Raw genomic sequence first — 17,068 nt, forward strand, 5'->3', positions numbered from 1 at the left:
TAGATCTTAGAAGTTGTAGTTGGAACAAATGTTTTTAAATTTTAAATGAAAATTTTGGTTTAAAATTTGGGGCGTTACAGAGCGTAGACCGGATGATGCTCAGTGGACGTTTATGCCTATAACTTTTAGCACAAATGCATATGATTGGAGTAACATGGCTGATACATCCATTTACCCAGCGTGGTTTGAGTGAGATACAATATAATTATGTTTCGTTGACATTACCTACGTAATAGTCATTTATAATATAATGTTATTTGATGATTACTTAATTCCAATATCTTGTGCAACTTTACATCCAATATACCGAATGTTCACTGATTTTTGGGTGTTTTGAATTTTAAGACATTCAAAATGACTGTATATGATAGTCATTAGGCGAACGGTTATATTTTTAAAAAATACATTTTGGTTTACAACTATGTGAACCCATATCTACAAACTCCAAGTAGATATCAAGTATTGAGAGAGACCCTATTAAATCCAACCTTAATTATCTTATTCGATTTGAGATTCACGTTAACCAAGTTCGAGTTTTTTTTTACACCCCTTAGGTGCATAAAGTTACCTTTTATGGTAACTATTATTACATTGAAAGACTAAAATCACCAAAAAAAATATTTAAATTTAGACCATCAGTATAAATGCAAATTTTTTAGACAGTAACCATAGAAAATATAAACCAATGACTATTTTTGCAATTTTATATGTTAAATAGGTGATTTGTGATCCATTTTCGGTTCTTTTAGTGTTAATTCCGTTACCTATCACCGTTAACTAATGTTATCCTGACCCAAATTTACAGGGTGCTTTCCGTAAATACTCGGAAATGCCTGACGATAAAACTGCTCCGGTGCATTATCCTCTCTATGTAAAACCCTCAGCCCTACTCGGAGACGAGGCAGTGCACCATCGTTCGTGATCGCAGTCGCCCATCAATCAACCGTTGTTGCCGCTGAAGAAGACATTCAGCTGGTGAATTTCGTTAATTGGTTCGCAGTACTCCATCACTTGTCAATTTGTTTTTAGTTATATTTTAAGTATGAGTAGCTCTGCCTAGGAAATTTTCGTGTTTGTTTATGTTTTAGTTGTCTCGCCTTTGTTCAACGTTTGAATGGGTTACTCAACGAGCAAATATAATCGATGGAAGCAATAATCGAAAAAAGTTTTGTTAAATGCTAAAGCGTCCATCTATTTGCCTATTTGGGTGTCTTTGAACTTTCATACTTCATATTTTAGCTCATTTTGAGAAAAAAGATATGAGCTATGAGCCCTAAAATGTTTGTTACATTCTACGTTGTAGCAGTTACTGAATTCAATAGTCATTGCAGTCTGCAAAATTTATTAAAATAACAACACTTTGTGCAAAACAAAGTTGCAATGTAGTTCTTTAGTCGGAATTGAATCTAATTGATCTTCCAATACTGTAGCTTCTAATGTGTCTATGCAAATGAATATGGGGTAGGTTAATGTGATCTTCTCTAGCTTTTGTTACTTACTTACTCCTAATGTGAACTTGGAACATACGTTGTTGTTTTTTGTATAGGTCTGGACCAAGGTCTCCCAATATGATTTTAAATGGTCACTCCCTATATGGGGGGCAGTGGACGAACTACAAGGCATGTAAGACCAAACCATTGAAGTCAATGTCTGAATGTGTTCTGCATCCATATACACTCTCAATTTCTAGGGTTAGAAGTTCTTTGAGATCTCATCAGGCGACAGGATTTTTCTGTTTGCAAGGTTTGTGCGTTCTCAAGCTACTTTAATTTGTCTTTAAAGTTTGAATGAGTGCCTCCATGTTTGTTATATCAGACTAATTAGATCATATTGAGAGTTCCCAGATTAATAGTCACTTGCGGAATCAGGCTAAGAATTATCAAGAACACACAAATACAATACCCAATGAATTAGTGTTGAACAGGGCCCTAATGCTTGATTATCACAGAGAGTTTACTAGACAGATTTACATTGAGTGCTTGTAATGAGAATATGTACAAGATGTATGTAAATAAGAGCTCACAATTTATAGGACGTGTCAGCCATGTTGGTTAAGCCCTAACAAATAAGAAAGTGACATGTGTACTATACAGTTACATTTCATGAAAACTTTTAGAGTTTGGTGTTCCAGAGACATCATCTTCAGAGTTGCATTTTCCAGATTCCTTCAAAAGACCCTGGAATCAATCTCTCTTTGGAAGTCTTCTTCTTCTGGAAAACTGTACTTCTGGAAAGAGTTGGACATTTTCAACATTCTTCAGATTTAATGCATGATTGCTTTATGATCTTATGCATATTCTGTTAGATGTGATCTTCAAGATGACCTTATTTAAACTGATTATGGCACAGACATATTAGAGATGGTGTTTTATTCACAAAGAAAATTGGGACATTTACTTGGGAGTTGAACTCTAGGTTTCACACACAATTTGCTTCTGTTTTCTTTTTATATTTCTTTGGATGCTTGGAGTTATCATAAAGTCTCTCCTTATTTATGTTCATGATCATGTACTTTTGAGTAAAATGAAACCACAAAAGTAAAGACTCTTTCTTGTTAAGGTTAAATGTAAGAAATATCAACATAGCATCTTGCTATCATTTCATTCTACCACAACATTGTACTTCCAACATTTTTTTTAATGAGGTGGTTTACTTGAAAAATCTACCCCAATTATAACAGTGCACTTTCAATTTTTTTTTCTTTTCAGGACATTGTACTTCTGAAATTTTAAAAATTCTTGATACGTGAATGGAATTGTTATAATTTCAGTAGATTTTTTATAGTACAATGTTGTGACAAGGAGAAATGAAAGTAGATTGCTATAATAAACAAATGAATAAAATATGTTGCTAATTCTTGCATATAACCCTTTTGTTTTATGTTTGAAATCATGTAGTTTTAAGTAGTCTATGATACAGTTTGGATTGAATCTAGGAAACAAAGGGCTACAAATGGAAAATTAGCTTTTAAGTGGCTAGAGATTGATTCTCACTGTATAGACTCAAAATATGATGACCAACTCCACCCAAACTTGTATATAAGCTAAACCTAAACCAACCTAACCAGGAGAGTTACCAAATTGCCCCCTCACCAAATCTTTTATTACATAACTACTACTTATTGAGTTATTACCCTTAGGGCTAACTAAGAAGTGTAACGGTCTATGTTTGAGTAATATACTGAAGCCCATAGTACCTCTGAATCATTACTTTTTTGTAAGTTTCTTTTCTTCTCCTCTAATCCTTTTTTGTCATCTTTGTAACAGCAGGAGGCAGTCCATTTGTTCATCTGTCAGCCGCATCATCTGGTGGAGATGTAAGCCACTTGACACCAACCAACTTATCTCCAAAAACAAAACCAAAAGGAAAGCGCTACTCCACCATATCTCCAAAAGCATCAAAGGACACGACACCGTTGAGCTACAAATTCCCCCCAATGGAGAAAAAACCAAAATGGTACTGGAGATCCTTAGCATGCCTGCCTTACCTAATGCCGCTCCATGAAACATGGATGTACGCAGAAACCGCGTATCACCTTCACCCTTTTCTCGAAGATTTCGAGTTCCTAACTTACCCTTTTCTGAGCGCCCTCGGGGGCCTACCGAGCTGGTTCTTGATCGCGTATTTCATAATCGCGTATCTGGCAATTGTTAGAAGAAAAGAGTGGCCCCACTTTATCCGGTTTCATGTGGTGTCGGGGATGCTGTTGGAGATTGCGCTTCAGGTGACCGGAACCATATGGCGGTGGTTGCCTACCGCCTGGTATTGGGGTAAGATCGGGATGCATTTTTGGACCGCATTCGCGTTTGCTTTCCTGTTTACGGTTTTGGAGTGTGTTCGCTGTGCTCTTGCTGGAATGTATGCTGATGTCCCCTTTGTGTCTGATGCCGCTTATATCCAAATCCCTTATGAATAAGCCAAGCTGCATGTTGTTTATTATTATTATTCTCTCTCCCTCTCTCTTTTTGGTCTTTTTAGGCCATTAAGCTCGCAGATTGTGCTATGTTGCATTACATCCATCCATCCTTGTATCTCTTCGTTTATGTAATCCTCTTTTTTCATTTACGTGTCTTTTCTCTTTTGGATAAATGATGTTTAACAGATATTTGACAAAATGGAAGGAAAAGGTAAGGTGGAAAGCGTCTTTTTCCTATTAAGTTGCCATTTTCTATTAACTCAATAAGACACACCATATCACTTACTAGATTTAATCTTGTTTAAAATTCAATATTTTAACTAGACCATAGCTCAATGTTTGACCACTTAATCTTGTGCCCTCCCCTGTTTATTGTGACGAAATTATCCCTGTAATTATTCTCCTGGAATATGTAAATTGTGTGGGTTGACAAGGTATGTTGCTATAATGCATGCAGTAAGAAATGTATTTATATTGCTATTATGGGTAAAAAATAAAGTACATTGTCTATATTGCTAAAAAGGGTGTAAAGTTTGTTGTTTTTTTCAGCAATTTACCCGGGAAATAACATCCTGCAAATACGTTTGGAAGTTGTACAACTTTTGATTGTTGAGTCCTTTTGTATAGTCTATAAACCAACCAATTGACCTAGGGATGAGCATATGGACCGGGGAACCGGAACCGGAACCCGATGGAACCGGTTGGGCCGGGACTGGGACGTTATTTTTGTGGATTTTTGGAACCGGTAGGAACCGGAACTGATATAACAGGAACCGGTAGAACCGGCAAAAACCGGAACCGTATGATGCTATTTTTCAAGGACCGGTTCAAACATTTGAAGACACGACAAGAACCGGTAGGAATCGGGAACCGGTAGAACCGCCGGGCCGGTTCGGTTCTTGATTTTGGCCGAAGCCGGTTCCCGGTTCCGGCCGGTTTGGTCCTTTTGCTCATCCCTAAATTGACCTATATAAAGACCATGTTGTAGGAGTTTTCACTTGATTGAAAATTCTCTAAGTTTGAATTATCATTTTGTTTGGTCTGAGTAAGTATAACTTCAAACGTGGTTAATGGTGGATTACAGTTGTTTATATGGTGATTAGAGCATCATGGTCATATATCTGTTTGGTCGCCACTAGAAAGAGCTTTAAGACGCCATCAATGTAAGATTAAATTTCTTTGTATGGTATCAAACTATCAATAGCATTATGTCATACCATATTAAGCATCCCCTATATTGAAAAATTTTGTCCCACCTTTTAGGATGAGGTTAAAATTGTGAATCTTATTTTGATATCATATCTTAGTTCAATTCAATGTACGTCAAAGGTAGAACAAGGCCATCATGTATACCATGTCTTATGTAACACACCAAAGGAATTAATATTTTTTTTTTATATAATGTGGTCACTCATATCAAAGATTGGTTTAACCGGTTAGAGGCCGGTCCCTTTTAACCTATTCATGAAAATAAAAAATGGGACACATTAATAGAAATGAAATTATTTACATAAAACGGCTACCAACGATGCGTTTTATTAGGCTGGACGGAATGGTGAGCGGGGAAGGCCGCGGGAAGAGTCCCGCACAGTGGAACACTGCACCGTCGGTGTGGGAAGGGTGGCGCGGGGAAAGGGTGAGGGGTTTGGTTGTCGCGTTCCCCCTTTGCTATTTCTCGAAAGAAGAAAAGATGGTTTCCGAAACTCAACCCACACCACCCCCACAACGACGCAAATGAAAACAACAAACGCGCAAGGGCGTCGCACAACCGGAAAGACAAAAGCCGACATCATGGCGTCCACAAGAAGAGCTAGTTTTGGTACAAACTTGAGTTGACATTTCTAAGGATTCGAAGACGGGAAATGCACAACCGGGAGAGCATTTTTGGTTTCACATTTTAGAACGGTTTCAGGAGGAGCTAGAAAAAGATGACGACTACCGTACGAAACACCAACTGAATTCGAAGTTTTGAGAAATAGCAAAGGGGGTTTCAAAAATAAACGGGTTGTATAACAACCTAAAAACCCAACGAAAAAGCGGCCAAGGCGACGGAGAAATACTTCAAGAAGCTTTACAATTTTACCTTGAGGAAGTCGGAAAACCATTCAAGTGGCACGATTGTTGGAAATTATTGGTTAGATGTCCTAGGTGGAAAAAATACGAACAATATTTTATTTTTGGAGTACAACAATCAAAGCGAGCGAAAACGGGCTCTAGTGGTTACACAACTTCCTCTGATGCTTGGGTCGGTCTAGATTTAAATTAGGAGGACGAACTCGAGCTAGAAGAAATTGTCTGACCGATGGGTAGGGACAAAGCAAAGAGGAAGGGAAAAAGGACTTCTTTGGGTGCATCGGATTTCAGCATGGACGTTGACGAAATGTGGAAAATAACAACGTCGTTTAATCGATATAATCTTAATTTTCCTGAACGTTTGGCGTTCGACAAAGAAAAAGAAGAAGCAAGGAAAAAGGAGCGCACAGAGAGACAATAAATGGATGATATGAAGTTCTTGATGGAAAACACCGACCATCTTTTACGACCGACTCTTGAGCTCGTGATGAAGAAGAGGGAAAAAATTATGAAAAAATACTTTCCATAGGTTGTTGTTGGTTTGTTTGATTTTTTGTTTGTGTGTGTGTGTGTGTTTTTTAATTTTCTACTTTTTTAAATCGTAGGTTTATTGTAATTTTTATTTTAATTAATGAAATGCATTTTCTTTTTAATTAAAAATTTTGGTTGTTATTAATTTAAAAATTATAAATCATAAAAATCAATTAATTTTATTTAAAAAAAAAATAGTGAGAGAAGCTTCCCACCCATACCTTGGGTTTAGGTGAGGAAAAAGATAATGTGACCCACAAAAAATGAGGGGAGTTTCCCACCCACGCCTTCCGGTCTAATGGATTTTACATCATTTTTACTATGGGATAAAAAAAGTTCTCAGTTGGGAGGTTTGATAATGATAAGACTGGAGGGAGTGGGAGGGAAGCTTCACTCACTTTTTGTGGACCATACCACCATTTCCTTCGCTTTCCTTTCCCTCGCCTAAAACCCAAGGAATGGGTGGGAAGGGCTTCCGTCACTATTTTTTTTTAATTTCTTTTTAAGCAAAATTAATTTTTTTATGATTTATAATTTTTAAATTAATACTAAACATAATATTTTATTAAAAATAAAAAACATTTCGTTAATTAAAAAAAATTACATTAAACCTAATATTCAAATAAGTAGAAAAAACGCAAACAAAAAATCAAACAACCCACAACATATAAAACATAATTAATATCATAATTTAAAAAAAAAACAAAATATGTCACTCGGAATCATTGTCCTCGTCATCCACCTCATCGTCTTCATCATTCTCCCGAACGTCACTCTCGTCATTGAAATCTTCGCTCTTGACGAACATATCAGAGTCCTCGTCTGATTCGTCAAACACATCATCGTGAGAAAACTCTTTCGAGGGCTGAATATGAGCCCTATAAATGTGCTCCACTAAATCAGCACGAGGGTGTGATGAATGTCGCGATTGTGTACTTCTCTTCTATTCACCCTATACTCTTGTCTACCAACGACTACTCCTTCGACATTTGGCAAAACTTCATTTTCGTTGTACCGACATATCGCTCTTCCTTTGTCTTCAAGAATCATATTATGAAATATGATACATGCATACATTACGTGCTGTAACCTTTTCACTTCATATGACCTTGCCCCGATTGCTAGTACTTGTCAACGTCTCTTACGTACACCAAATGTTCGCTCCACATCCTTCCTTGCTGACTCTTGCGCCTCTTTAAACTTTTTCCTTTTCGGTTCGTTAGGACATGTAAACGATTTCACAAAAACAGACAAGGGAGGATATATACCGTCAGTAAGATAGTATCCACGCTTATATGCTACCCTATTTGCTTGAAAAGGTACATCGTGCGACTTTCCAAGGTAGATGTCGTTGAATACCGGTAGATATCGTTGAATACCGGCGACTAGTTTAGCACATTGATGTCATTGTTTGCACCAGCTGGACTAAAGAATGCATGTCATATCCAAAGATCATGTGATGCGATAGCCTCTAGAACGATCATCGACTCTTTGTGGTCGCCTATCATGTACTAACCACGCCATGCGTTGGGGCGTAATGACCAACCCCAATGCATGCAATCGATACTACCAAGCATTCCAGGGAATCCATGCTTGCCTTCAAGCATTGTGTACAATTGGTGGATATCGTTGATAGTTGGTTTGCGCAAATATCATTGCCCGTAAACCAAACGTATTGCTTTGCAGAACTTGTACACACACTCCCACACGGTACGCTCTGACATCCTAAAATACTCGTCCCATTTGTCTGCGCCCATGCCATATGCTAACTAACGAATTGCAGCCGTGCATTTTTGAATGTGAGAGAAACCTTTTATCCGCCTCGCATCAATTGTCCATTGGAAGTATGGAAAACGACCTTCCAGATCGCCAACAAATATGTAAGAATAGTTCCTTCCTCATCCGGAACCGACGTCAAAACTTTACAACGTAGATGACGTCATCTTTAAAGTAATCTTCTATAAGACGATCGTGTCCGGCTTTGTGATTTCTACGCAACCGCGACTTTCGGGGTTTAGATCGTGCACGTGATGTTTTGCCTAGTCGGTTTTGATAGTATGCAACTGTATTCGCCATGACGGAACCGATAAACTTAGCCTCATCTAGAGCCGTCGAATCGGATGATGAAGATGATGACATTTTGATTAATATTTTTTGGAGAGAATTATAAGGTATGGATTAAAAAAATGACTGGATGTTGTGGTATTTATAGTTTAATAAAAAGGATATATATATATATATATATATATATATATATATATATATATATATATATATATATATATATATATATATATATATATAGCCGTTTGAAGCAAAAAAAAAAAACAAAATAAAAAAATAACGGACTAATAACATGAAGAGTGAGAACCTGACATCCCTACCCCACCCCCTTTCCCGCACCAACGGTGCGGTGTTCCCGCACCCCTCCCCGCATACCGTTCCGTCCGGCCTAATACAAAGGTTTTTTCTTGGATGTGATTTGTCTTATTTTTGATGTTTCTTTATTAACCACTTAGTTCCCCAATCATAGTAACCTCTTAAGTACCCGATATATTTAGCAAGGTCCTATCCCATGTGCACCACAATATTCTAATTTTCGTTACTTTCATTTTTTTAAACAACCTGCTAACCCAAGATTGATGCTTGTAAAAGTCAAATCCATACCAACTCTATTTTGGAATGTTTCATAATCACGACTAGGCCACCTTGATGGTGGTTTTGTGATCTTCATATTCTACTAGCATTCGAATCCATATCTCATAGATGACACAAAAGAGCCGGGGCTGACCCTAAGGGTGTGCGGGGTGTGCAGCCGCACAGGGCCCTGGAAAAAATAGGGTATGATTTTTGGTTAAATTATATAGTTAATATGTGTATATATATTAGTTTACGCAACATTCTAGAAATGTAACTTGTGGTTCAGTTGGCAACAAGTGACGTTGTATCTTGTTTCATTCAAAGCCACTGGGGTTCGATTCTAGGCAGGGTTAAAAAATATAAAAACCCTAAATTTTTAACGCGTAATTGGAAAAAGCTCTGATATTTTTTTTATTATTGCTGTGGCCACAACTTTCTCGCAAAATTATCACTCTAGCCCACTTAACGCAGTTTCATGGTTAAGTTGGTTAACTTTTTTGCAAAATTAGTCATAAAAATTTCAAATTTAGTCCCTGAGGTTTGAAAATAATTACACCACATGGTTTTTTAACTTTATTTTTCATTTTTTGTATACTTTATTTATTTTCGGTTTTTTTTTTTATAAATATATGTACATTTTTTATTTTCTTTTTATATATATATATACTTTATTTATTTTCATTTTTTAACTTTGTTTTTCAACAATTTTTTTTTAACCTTTTTACCTTTTGTTTTCTATTTTCAGTGTATATATAGATTATATTAGAGTTTTTTTTAGGTTTTTTCATATTTATTTTCGTATTATATTATATTATTTTTTCTATTTTTTGTTATTTATGGTTTTTCTAATATTTTTTCAAAGGTTTTTTCATATTACAATTTTTGTTTTCTATTTTTTCCCCTATTTTAGTTGTTTATGGTTTTTCTAATGTTTTTATTTATTTTGATTCAAGTAAACGAACTTGAATTCAATATAAATTACTATAACAAGTTTTTTTTTTAATAAAGATCGACTATTATTATTTATTTTTTGTTTTTTTAGTCTATTATCAAATTGAAAAATATTATCTTGAATTTAATCTATTGATATCACATATAGAAATATGATTTAATTTGCAAGTTATATAACACATTGAAACACTAATTCTTAGTAAACAAACTATTTTTTTTAATTTTCATTTTTTCGTAACATAAATATAATAGCACTAAAGAAAAAAAAGAAAATAAGTTGGACCGAAATTGCAAATATAAACATAACTACTTTATTTACTTGAATAAAAATAAAAAAACAATTACAAAACTATAAATTATCAAAATTGTAATATACTCTAATATATTAATACATTTAATATTTTTTGAAAAATGTCAATAAAAAGATAAAAATTCAAAAAAAAAAAACAAAAAAAACAAATAATTGGAAAAGAAATAAGAAAAAAAAATAAAAAAATAAAAAGGTGAAAAAAATAAAATATAATACGAAAAAAAATATGAAAAAACCTAAAAAAAAACTCTAATATACTCTATATATACACTAAAAAATAGAAAAAAAAAGGTAAAAATGTTAAAAAAAATTGTTGAAAAATAAAGTTAAAAAATGAAAATAAATAAAGTATATATAAAAGAAAATAAAAAATGTACATATATTTATAAAAAAAACCGAAAATAAATAAAGTATACAAAAAACGAAAATTAAAGTTAAAAAACCATGTGGTGTAATTTTTTTCAAACCTCATGGACTAAATTTGAACTTTTTAGGACTAATTTTGTAAAAAAGTTAACCAACTTAACCATGAAACTCGTTAAGTGTGCTAGAGTGATAATTCTACGAGAAAGTTGTGGCCACAACAATAATAAAAAAAATATCAGGACTTTTTCCAATTACGCGTTAAAAATTTAGGGCTTTTATAATATTAACCCTTCTAGGCACCACCTTACTTTGTTGACATTTTGTTAAAGTTAGTATTGCCTTTGATTTCTTGAAGCAATATCGCCTTTAAATACTTAAATTCATATTTGCCTTTTTTTTTTGTCCTTAAATTAATTAGATTTTTTTCCCTAAATATACGTTACCCATCCGATTGACTATAATTTATAAGGCTCTAAAGTAATTTAGTCCATTAAACAATCAAATTAGACGGTTTTTTTTTTTTTAAAAAAAAATTAGTTCCCATTCTTTTTAATTGTCGTCACCCACAACAATTAAACTTTTTTTTGGAACGAAATATATATATATATATATATATATATATATATATATATATATATATATATATATATATATATATATATATATATATATATCTTCTGTCTGTGATTGAACCCAAAACCTCCTAGTTAGTAGTTAGATTAGAACCACCATATTAGCCAAGTGAATTAGTCCCAACTTGTCATAACAATTAACTGACATCATCACCTAAGTATTTTATTCCATTAAAAAATTACAATTAAATGCTTTGAGTCTATTAGTCTAATTAAATTAGTAGCGATTATTTATTTCTTTCTATTAACAATTCATGCGTTATGAATGTTGGTATAACTATGTAAGATAATCTATTGAACCATTGTTTTTTTTAATAATAATATTGACAACTTAATATTAACTTTTTTTTGTTGTGTGTGTGTGTATATATATATATATATATATATATATATATATATATATATATATATATATATATATATATATATATATAATACATAGGGGCCAATTATTTTGCACATCGGGCCCTCAAAATCAACGGACCGACCCTGTAAAAACCTTTTAATTCGATGATATAAAGTGTTGTTATTCTTCTTTAAAATCGATGAATAAAATCCATCTAAGATGAAATTTGGAATATTTTAGAAGTTAAAATTTTCATTTCATAAATAAAAATAGGCTAAATTTCATATATATATATATATATATATATATATATATATATATATATATATATATATATATATATATCCTTGTAAACTTTTAATATTACTTTAATATCCTTATAAATGTTTAAATTACGTACATACCCTTTTAAATCTATAAAATTAACATTTATATCCAAACTTATATTTCAATTATGATTATATCAATTTAATATTAAAAACATTATTTAAAAATCAAACTTTCATATGATATTACTAAAATACCATTTCTTTGTCTCTTTGTATATGATTCTTAAACTCCATTGACGCTCTGCTTTTTCTTTTAGATTCATCATCGATACACATACAAAGATGTGTATGTACGTGTTTTGTTTGTTACCATTCAGAGTTAAACGCATCATAAATCTAATTTAACTTTCTTCTTATTTAGTTTTCTCTTAATTAATAAATTAAATATCAACTCCTACTTACGTTAACTTATTATCTAAATACCAAATTCTATTTCTTTTCGAATTTCTTCAATTCTAAAAATTACATAAAATTTATATAAATTATATTTTGCTTTCTTTTTAATAAACGGGAATTGATATTTAATTTACTAAGAGAAAACTATAAGAAAAAGAAAGTCAATTGGATTTGATATTTGTGTGTCAAATGGGCTTTTATGCATTTTTGGGTTTTTGATGTTAGATAAGGATCATCAAATGACATACATAAACAAATCTCTTGTGTTTGTATAAGGATGAAGCGAAAAAAAGCGAACATTAATGGAGTTTCAGAAATGTGTTGATGGAGTTTCAGAAATATATACACAGAGAGATTTCGTGAGGCATAAAAAGGTAGTTTAGTAATATTACGTGATAGTTTGATATTTAGATAAGTTTTTAATATTAAATTGATTTAATCTTAATTAAAATATGAGTTTAGATATAGACGTAAATTTTATAGTTTGACATGGACGTATATGTAATTTTAATATTTGTAAGGATATTGACGTAATATTAAAAATTTATATGATAGATGGCATTAATGATTTTGTCGGTTTGAGTAATATGCAAGTAATATGAAGATGATAATTAATTAGTTGAGGGTAGGGCTCTAAATGAACTGAACGTTCAACGAACTATTCGTGAACCGTTCGGCGGGAAGTTCGTTTATGTTCGTTTATTTAATTAATGAACGAACATGAACACAAATTCTCGTTCGTTTAGTTAAACGAACGAACATGAACAATGATCTCGTTTGTTCAATTATGTTTGTGAACGTTCGTTTATGTTGTTCGTTTACGTTTGTTTTTGTTTGTTCATATAAGTTCCTTTTATGTTCATATATGTTTATTGTATCTGATTATATTACTATATTATATGTTCATTAATGTTTATTTATGCTCGAATTATGTTTGTTTATCTTTGTTCGTTTATGTTCGTTTAGCATGTTCACGAACATAAACGAACGAACATGAACAATGCAATTTGTTAAACGAACGAACATGAACAGGAAAACTCGTTTGTTTATCCGTTCGTGTTTGTTCATTTGTTCGACTAACTTAAACGAACGAATATGAACAAGCCCCGTTCGTGTTCGTTTGGTTCGTTTACAGCCCTAGTTGAGGGATAGTCACTTTAATCCCACCCAAAAACGTTAAGTATTTTGGAGTAAGGACCAATATGCAAGACGATTGATAGTTGAGGGACAATTTATGATATATCTTTTAAAGCTGTCAAAACAAGTGACGAAAGCTTCCATCTCCTCGGTGTCTCGCAATTGAACTTCTCGGCGGCCCACGCGCGCGCACACATTTTTTCTCTTTTCCATGGAAACGATGATACTATCTATGATATGATCCCGTGAAGAAAATTGCTAGACATGCGGCAGCAATCGAAGAACAACAACGATTATCTCTCTCCCCTCCCCTGCTGCTTTCTTTACACGATCTCTGATACTTCATACATCTTCGCCAGTCCGATCGTCATATCGGGAAAATCATGAATAGGCGTACATCTTTCGCTCTGTTCCTCCTCTGCCTTTTAGTTTTCCTTGCTGCATCTCGCGTTTCAGCTAAGGTATTGTTATTGTGATTTGTGAGGTGGGAGCGTATGCTTTCTTCAAATGTGTTTTTTTTGGTACTTTGTGTTCAAGCGTTGATCTGACTATGGTTTGGACTTCATCAGGACCTTTTTGTTGACAATGATAACGGAGAGGCAACTGGATCCACTATAGATCTGGGCCGGCGTAGTAAAGTTAGTACTCTCTCTTTCGTTTTCTTTTCTTCTATTCTATTTGTTATTGGGAAATTGGGAAATGTAGTGGAAGTGCGGATAATTTGTGTTTTTGTCTATGGGTTTTGTGCTAGTTGAGGTTTTAGGTTATCCTTTAGATCGTTTAATCATGTGAAGAGAAGCTAAAGTTCATTATAGTTTTTGTAGAAATATAATTACCCAAAAAAACACAAGTAGTTTTTGGAGTTGAGTTTTGTTAACGAAATTACATATAAAGAGTAAACAAATGAATGGATTTAAGCATAATTAAATCAGTTACTTGCTCTGTAGCTAGGTCCTCCATCTTCTACTTCTTCACTGTCATTAGTTTTCCACTTGTTTTCTACTTCTATGAGCAATCACTCTGTTAACTTGTTCATGATTCATTTCATCCTTCCCTATAAAAAGGTGCAACTTTGATTTGACACATAGAGTCTTTGACGAAAGATCAAATGCTGAAATATCCCTTAATAACACAAAGTTGAGCAAAACATATCATATGGACCACAATCAAGGAGAAATCTATGAAGATGACATCTAATAAAGGCTGTACTCAATTTGGATAGATTGTACTCAAATGCTAAAATACCACTTAAAAAAATATACACATATATTTCTGTTGTACAGGTGGTTGTGGACACACTAAAAAACAATGTGATAGGTGGTGACAAGATTGATCCAAAGGCTGTGGCTGTACTGAATTTGGATTCTGGTCTTGGTGTTTTTGATGCATTTTTTGCTAGTTTGTCAATGATCCTTGTCAGTGAGGTTTGTGCTCTTTCCTCCATCTTTTCCTTTTTTTTTTTTTTTTTTTTTTTTCCAATTCCCATATACCTGTATTAGTTTTGTGGTTTATGTTGAGTGGGTAATTAGTTGCTTAAATTTTAAAAAGATTTGTTTTTAGGATACAAAACCAATGTCCCATTTTATGTTGTAGATTGGAGATGAGACTTTTATAATAGCAGCTCTCATGGCAATGCGTCATCCAAAGTCAATTGTCCTCTCTGGTGCACTCAGTGCTCTATTTGTGATGACGGTATGCTGTCTTTTTTCTTTCAGTATTCTTCTTACTAATGTTTTTTTTTTTTTTTTTTTTTTAAAAGAAGGAAAATGCACTGAGATTCTGTTTTTGTATTTATTTATTTGTTTATTATATAGATACTTTCAACGGGGCTTGGTAGGATTGTTCCAAACCTGATATCCAGGAAGCATACAAACAGTGCTGCCACAGGCATGCCTCTAATCTGCTGTGTTTTTGTTTAGATATTTGATTATCTGTATTTGATAAACAGTAATATTTTTAACAACTTTTAGTTTAGTTAACACTTAGGTGATGTTTCTTTTAGACTTGATTAGCTTTATGGATTAAGCATTTAGTTTTGTCAAACTTTGCATGGCTGTTTCTTTTTTACTTAATCTGGATAGAATGACTTAATGGGTAAAAGTGATGAACATTGTGAATTAATTTTGTTGGTAGTTAAAGGGTAAAATCATCATTTAGTCGCATTCAGACAGTTTATTTAGTACAGAAAAGAACAGACTTTATGTATACAACACTTTTTCAGACATAAATCTAATTTTTTATTCTTATGATGCAGTTCTTTATGCCTTTTTTGGGTTGCGGTTGCTTTATATTGCTTGGAGATCAAATTCAAAAGCATCCCAGAAGAAGGAGATGGAAGAAGTATGTTTTTTTTTTTTGTTGCTCAAAACAACATAAAGTAGTCATCCAATGAAACCTATTTTAATGCTTCTAAAATTTTAAAAAAGGTGGAGGAGAAACTGGAGTCTGGACAAGGGAAAACAAGTGTCCGGCGATTCTTTTCTAGGTTCTGTACTCCTATATTCTTAGAGGTATGTATGTATATATGTATGTTTACTTCCAGTGTACTAAATCTGCTCCTCTCTCTCTCTCTCATATGTTTACTTATTATTTGGACTGATTTTTTCTTATGTGGTTACACTTGCAGTCATTTATTTTGACATTTTTAGCGGAATGGGGTGATCGGAGCCAAATAGCCACAATAGCTGTAACATTTTCTTTCTTCTCTTTGTATATATATATATATATATATATATATATATATATATATATATATATATATATATATATATATATATATATATATATATATATATATATATATATATATATATGAAAAAAAGAAACAACATCCATAGGCATAATATCCGGTTGTTGTGGATTAATTGTAAATTATGTTTTTTTTTTGTGCAGCTAGCAACACATAAAAATGCAGTAGGGGTTGCAGTGGGGGCCATAATAGGGCACACGATCTGTACATCGGTTGCAGTGATTGGTGGAAGCATGCTGGCCTCCAAAATCTCACAACGCACGGTTGCAACAGTTGGTGGTTTGTTATTCCTTGGCTTTTCTTTGTCATCCTACTTCTATCCTCCTTTATAAGTTGTAACCATAGGCCATAAATCATATATAATCCATTATTTAGGACCAGTTTAATTATGTGATGTTTGTTCAATGTATCGTTGATATCATCTTCCAGAAACTCTTAACTACATATATATATACAGTTTTACTTCTTTTCTTTTTTGCTTCTTGTAGTTGTATGTAAACTTTATGTCGTGTTCCTATGGATATTCAATAGTACCAAAGCTTTTATTTGTAATATAACTCGATGATGAGTTAAATGTCAAGTAGTTTAAAGCCCTGTTTCTTCTTTTCTTCATTACATGTTCATGTTGGATAAATGATGTTACTTTGTTTGGAGAGAGTGTTGTAACTATAAACAAATAGTGTTTCTATTTT

At 33.1% G+C, this 17,068-nt stretch overlaps 2 protein-coding genes across 4 annotated transcripts; both read left to right on the forward strand.

Annotated features, from left to right (window-relative positions):
* The first annotated feature begins 820 nt into the window (after positions 1-820).
* On the forward strand, positions 821-4,157 carry LOC145066457 (protein TIC 20-I, chloroplastic-like). Of its 3 annotated transcripts, none has more exons than XM_079013714.1 (3): positions 821-975; positions 1,547-1,743; positions 3,267-4,157. In XM_079013714.1, exons 2-3 carry the CDS (start codon positions 1,569-1,571, stop codon positions 3,914-3,916), a joined length of 825 nt encoding a protein of 274 aa, XP_078869840.1. In that variant the 5' UTR covers positions 821-975; positions 1,547-1,568; the 3' UTR covers positions 3,917-4,157. The 3 variants fall into 3 exon arrangements, with proteins under 3 accessions (XP_078869840.1, XP_078869839.1, XP_078869841.1); XM_079013713.1 differs by having other exon boundaries at positions 837-992; XM_079013715.1 differs by having other exon boundaries at positions 837-992; positions 3,270-4,157.
* Positions 4,158-13,777: 9,620 nt separating this feature from the next.
* LOC145069758 (GDT1-like protein 3) lies at positions 13,778-16,847 on the forward strand. Its single transcript, XM_079016706.1, has 9 exons — positions 13,778-14,088; positions 14,197-14,265; positions 14,911-15,051; positions 15,221-15,319; positions 15,442-15,514; positions 15,882-15,967; positions 16,054-16,137; positions 16,254-16,313; positions 16,520-16,847. Exons 1-9 carry the CDS (start codon positions 14,011-14,013, stop codon positions 16,706-16,708), a joined length of 879 nt encoding a protein of 292 aa, XP_078872832.1. The 5' UTR covers positions 13,778-14,010; the 3' UTR covers positions 16,709-16,847.
* The last annotated feature ends 221 nt before the right edge of the window (positions 16,848-17,068 follow it).

This window comes from Lactuca serriola, chromosome 8, assembly GCF_051521515.1.
Source record: "Lactuca serriola cultivar US96UC23 chromosome 8, Lser_US96UC23_V15, whole genome shotgun sequence".
NCBI classification, from domain to species: Eukaryota; Viridiplantae; Streptophyta; class Magnoliopsida; order Asterales; family Asteraceae; genus Lactuca; species Lactuca serriola.

Coding starts and splice junctions, on each gene's coding strand:
- LOC145069758 (XM_079016706.1), top strand. CDS start 14,011: ATGAATAGGCGTACATCTTTCGCTCTGTTCCTCCTCTGCCTTTTAGTT. Junction 15,320..15,441: donor GTGCTCTATTTGTGATGACG/GTATGCTGTCTT, acceptor TTTATTATATAG/ATACTTTCAACGGGGCTTGG. Junction 15,515..15,881: donor TACAAACAGTGCTGCCACAG/GCATGCCTCTAA, acceptor CTTATGATGCAG/TTCTTTATGCCTTTTTTGGG.
- LOC145066457 (XM_079013714.1), top strand. CDS start 1,569: ATGATTTTAAATGGTCACTCCCTATATGGGGGGCAGTGGACGAACTAC. Junction 1,744..3,266: donor AGGATTTTTCTGTTTGCAAG/GTTTGTGCGTTC, acceptor TCTTTGTAACAG/CAGGAGGCAGTCCATTTGTT.